This window comes from Ursus americanus, chromosome 2 (assembly GCF_024610735.1).
Source record: "Ursus americanus isolate L20-20 chromosome 2, mUrsAme1.1.p, whole genome shotgun sequence".
In the NCBI taxonomy this organism is placed as follows: domain Eukaryota; kingdom Metazoa; phylum Chordata; class Mammalia; order Carnivora; family Ursidae; genus Ursus; species Ursus americanus.
Window position 1 is genome coordinate 16191419 of NC_142128.1, and position 4828 is coordinate 16196246.

At 59.4% G+C, this 4828-nt stretch overlaps 1 protein-coding gene across 1 annotated transcript; it reads right to left on the reverse strand.

The window, feature by feature from the left end:
* Positions 1-526: 526 nt before the first annotated feature.
* On the reverse strand, positions 527-4809 carry BCKDK (branched chain keto acid dehydrogenase kinase). The gene is made up of 12 exons (XM_045786061.2): positions 4677-4809; positions 3728-4104; positions 3538-3606; positions 3336-3446; positions 2979-3026; positions 2779-2898; positions 2598-2696; positions 2330-2403; positions 1896-2024; positions 1715-1804; positions 1076-1234; positions 527-981 (listed from the first exon to the last, which is right to left on the reverse strand). Exons 2-12 carry the CDS (start codon positions 3920-3922, stop codon positions 837-839), a joined length of 1239 nt encoding a protein of 412 aa, XP_045642017.1. The 5' UTR covers positions 3923-4104; positions 4677-4809; the 3' UTR covers positions 527-836.
* Positions 4810-4828: the final 19 nt, after the last annotated feature.

Genomic DNA, 4828 nt, shown 5'->3' on the forward strand with positions numbered 1-4828 from the left:
CCAGTCCCACCAAGCAGGCTTTCAGGCCTTTCTTCCTCTCCCTTGAGTTCCCACCTCCTGTTTGGAGCCCTTTCCCTTTCCCCTTCCTACCAGGACCCCACTGTCCCCTGGGGCCTGCCAGATTATAATCTTGTGTGTTCCTTGTTCTTGGCAGAAGCAGGCACAGTTGGCAGGCAGGCTTTTTCACCTCACTCAGGCCCAGGAATCAGGTGGCTCAGGAGGTTGCCCAGTCTGGTAACCTTCACCTCCAGAACCTGTGACTGCCAGGAAGGGAAGTGTCAGAACTGAGGCCTGAAGCTGGGCCAACTTGGGCCTTCGACATCGCCTGGGACCCAGAAACATCTGTTACGTGAAATTTAACATTTGTTAAATGAAAAGAGTTTTGGGGGCAATTCTAGACCTGGCCTGCCAGGCTGTCTGGACAGTTCGAGACTGGGACATGAGCTACTTAAACCCAAGGGCCCCGGAAACTAGAATAGGATGGAAAGAAAAGCTCACCGGCCCTCCCCACACACGGGGCCCAAGAGGGCATTCAAAATGTGAACTTTAATAACAAACAGTAGGTCAAGGTAAGGGTTCCCCAGGAACGAGAATAACGGAGCTGGTGCTGGAGGCCTCAAGGGTCCCCACTTCCTCTCCTCCAAGGCCTGGAGGCAGGGAAGCAGTGGGCCTCTGTAGAGGAGCGCTGGCACCGGGCTCCATGTAATTCCATCTATTTGGGGCCCTAAGACCCAAGATGCAGCAGCATGTGGAGCAGGGTGCCCTGCCTCACCCAGAAGGTCCTGGCAGGGTGTGGGGCCCAGGCTAGGCAGGCAAGTAGGCCAAGGGCTGTGGGGTCAGATGCGGAAGCTTTCCTCTCGACCATCGATGTGCCGGAGCCGCAAGTAGACATCTGTGCCAATGCCCTGCAGGGACTGCAGCCGAAGGGAACCGCCGAGGTACTCTGCGTAGGCCCGTGAGGTGGGCAGCCCGAAGCCAAAGCTGGGATGGGCAGGGGGATAGGACAGAGGCTTCAGAGGCTTGAGTCTCCTGGGCCCCCCCGCCACCCCTCCATCCTGGCCAGGTGGGGCCTCACCCGTGCATGGGCCCTGACTGGCCACCACTGTGCATGTCCAGATGGCCAAAAAGGGGGCTGATCCGGGGGTCCTGGGTGCTGGCCTCGGCGGTAGTGAAGTGGTAGTCCATGACCCGATCCAGGTCTTTGTGAGCGATTCCCCCGCCCCGGTCTGAAATCCTGGCAAGATGTTGATAACAGGGGCTTGGCTCGGCAAGGCCTCACTACCTCCCAAAGAAACAGTGCTCCGTCTGCCTTCCCTCCCCTTCCACCCAAAGATAGAATGTGATCCGCCTGGACCCTGGGGCCTTGGTTTTTATAAGCGACATCCTTCCATCCTCACTTCTGCCTGGGCCACTGGCTGCTTATACCTTCTCAGAGGATTCTACACTTATCGTCAACCCAACATCATGGACTGCTTACTCCTAACTCCCCACTCCAGGCCCCTCAGTTGCTGACAAGGACAGGGCCCTGGCACCCGCGGCCAGCCCCCGATCCATTCATATCCAGCTCATGGCATTTTCAGAACCAGAGAGTATCTTGTCTGACCAGGGACCAAGTCTCCGAGTGCGGCAGGTCCTGACTCAAGGTCATGCAGTGAGTCAGAAACAGTGCCTGGAACCCCCACGTATCCTAGCCTAACTCCCACTCAGGGCAAACCTGATGACGAGATCAATATCATTGTTGGCAATGGTGATGACCACATCTGGGACGTTGTAGGGCGTGTCTAAGTGACTCTCCATCGTGGCTCTACGGCGGGGAGGAAAGACCAGTCGGTGGCGGTACCCCAGCCTCATCCCCGTTCCTGTCTGCCCCCTTCCACCATACCCAGCCGGCCCACCTCATGGCATTCTTGAGCAGCTCAGGCAGGATGTAGTCCAGCGGCATAGGGATGAAGGGGAAACGGGCGGCCACATGTCCGTTGATGCGGACGCGGGGGGCATTGCCATACTTGTGCTCACATAGGCGTCTGTGGATAGAAGCAAAGTTCAAACCTAGACTGGTGATTCTCAGATGGAGGTGATTCTGCCCCTACCACCCCCCGAGGAATTTTGCAATTTCTAGAGATATTTTTCCCTGTCACAAGTGGGAGTTGTGGTGAATAGAAGCCCGGGATCCTTCTACAGATCCGAACAAGCACAGGACAGCCCCTCAGGATTATCCGACCCACAATGTTAATAGTGCCACATTTGAGAAACCCTGCCGTAGGCAAGGGCTCAGACGCAAGCCTTCCCAGCCAGAAGATATCCACCCCCTTAGCTGTTCTAGCCTCACCTGGCAAAGTCCACCCACTTCTCAATAATCTTCTTTGGCGACAAGCGAGTGCAGATGATGCCAACAAAGTCAGGCTGGCAGGAGAAAGAAAGTCGGGACTAAGCAGTACCTTGACCCACACCTCGGCCACCAAATGCTTGCAATCTCTGGACCCCTGAAGCGGCCGCCCCAAGCCTCTCCCAGGCCCTTGGTCCGGTCCCCAGCCAAGGGGGACCCCGGTTCAGGCCCCTCTGCCCCACCTGGTAGGTCTCAGATCCCAGCACCCCACCTTGTCCTCATGCAGCGCCAGATGATGTGTGGCCAACATGCGGATCCCAAGCCTCGAAGTCAGTGTCTTGTCCAAGAAGTAGCGGACAAGCTTCTCATCCTGTGAAGAGTGGGGCCTCAGAAACCCCGTGCCTTTCCCAGGCCCCCCAATAGGCCCAGGTGCCCACTGTGCGGCCCCTGACCTCTATGTGCTTCCGGCTCTCACGAAGGCCCTCAGCTAAGAGGGTCACCACATCCTTGTGGTCGTCCAGCAGCTGTCGCACCAGCTGGCAGTACTGGGCCTCGTCCGCCTGGTCCTTGATCTACAGGCCACAGAGTCATGAGCTTGGATGTTTCAGCCCTGACCTCGCAGCCCCTCACCCTGCCCTGGCCCAGCCCTCACCGGAGGGAAGTCTGTCAGCTTCTGGAAGGCACGGATGTACAACTCGTGCTGCAAGGAAGAGGTGTGGGAATTCACAGGGATGCTGTGGGCACTGGGTAGAGAACAGCCACCCATGCTGACCCATGGGGATTGCCAGCCACCCCAATTCACTGGGTTTAAATCCCCATCACGGCCTTTTAAGCCTCAATGAATAGCTGTGGCCTTTGAAGGCTTGGGTCTGAGCCCTCTGGCCCTGAAGCCTTTTGGCAGACAAGTCTCTGCCACTCTGGTCCCGTCTCCCGATATGCCCCTTGGGCAGGGGGCATATTGATCTGTACAGTCCCCTCCAGAGAAACCACGCCCCTAAGGCTACCTTACCACGTGCAGTATGGTGGGGTTGCAGCCAATGATGAAAGGAAGGCTACGGAAGCCCTTGATGCGGTGAGCGATCCTCACTGGCAACTCTTGCTGCAAGTACCGAGCACTTTTCTAGGAAAAAGGGGGGACGTCAGGGCCAGGGCCTGAGTGGCTGTGCCAGGGCTCCAGGAACCAAGACTGAAATAGGGGGCTGGAATCTTACCAGAAGGTGGCTGCCATCCTGAGAGCGGCCTGAATAGAGCATCATGGTCGGAGTGAGGCGGACTGAGGGCTGGAGGGGCAGATGGGCTTTGAGCACGGGATCTGCAACACCCCGCCCCCACCACATTAGCTCCACCCCTTCCCTGGACACCCACTCCAGCTCCGGACCCGGCCTCGGGCCAGCTGCGCACCTTCTCCGCTGCCACATCGATGGCCGACTGGTTGTAAAAGGAGGTGACAGTCTTGGAGCGCTCCCGCGCCATCTCCACGTGGTGCGTATCGGTGGCTGATGTGGAGCGGGCCCGGAGGGAGAGTGCAGGCCCCAGTAAGGGCCGGAGTGGAGGTCCGCTCCGGGGACCACTCCCCAGCACGGACGCCAGTATCATCGTCCTGCTCTGTTCCTTTGTTTCTTTTTGGACTAGGCGGCCGCTAGGGCAGAGGACCCAATACACCGAGGAGACCCCAAAGCGGGGCAGGGGGTGTGTGGGTGGGCAGGGGCTCTTTGACTTCAACAGCGACGGCAGGTCAAGGATGCTGACAAGCTCAGCCCCCAGGGAGCAGCTCCCATCTGCCCGGGAAAGGGAAGGGGAGGTTGTAAGAATCCGAATCCAGACAATTCGCACCATCTCTCCACGTGGACACTGGTATCATCAAACCTGGGCAATCTGTACCCACCCATTCAACCACCCCCCCAACACAAACAGGCCGAGCCTGTACAACCTTGTTTTCCTGGGCTAATCTTCAACTTGAGGCTCTGTGTGGTGCCTGGAGGGGAGGGGATCCTCAGACCCGTCCAGCCCGAAAACAACACCCCTCCCGGTGGTCCTGGGTACCCTCGTTCAGGGGGCGGGGCTGACCCCTACCCAGCGCCTTCAGACCCGGGCGCCCCACGAGCGTGGCCTGCCTGTGTGTGGCACACAGCTTTGTGCCCCCGGGGGGCCGGCTGCATCGAAGTAGCGGCTCTGGAGTCGCCGTCTGGGTTCCCCCTCCGCACGGTCACTTGGTTCGGCCCGGATCCCCCCTATATGGTAGATGCCACCCCGGTCCACGCGCACTCCGCGGTCCAGTTCAATGGCGGAGGCTACGAGCACGCGCCGCCAAGCCTCCGCAGGCAGGATCCGGGCCGGTTGCTCCACTTACCGCGGGGCCAGGGCCAGGGCCAGGGCCGAGGTCCGAGCGGAATGGCCCAACAGTCGACGGGCCGGGTAGCCGAGCCGCCTGCGCCCTCTGCCGCCGTGACGTCGTGTGGGCTTTGGGGGCCCGGTGCCTCCTGGGAGTTGTAGTTTGGAGCC

What these genes read in the sequence shown, in the direction of transcription:
- BCKDK (XM_045786061.2), bottom strand. Translation starts at nt 3,922, where the DNA reads ATGATACTGGCGTCCGTGCTGGGGAGTGGTCCCCGGAGCGGACCTCCA. An exon ending in CTGCTCAAGAATGCCATGAG is followed by an intron (nt 1,805 to 1,895) that starts GTGGGCCGGCTG and finishes TCCCCGCCGTAG; the next exon opens with AGCCACGATGGAGAGTCACT. An exon ending in GATATTGATCTCGTCATCAG is followed by an intron (nt 1,235 to 1,714) that starts GTTTGCCCTGAG and finishes ACATCTTGCCAG; the next exon opens with GATTTCAGACCGGGGCGGGG.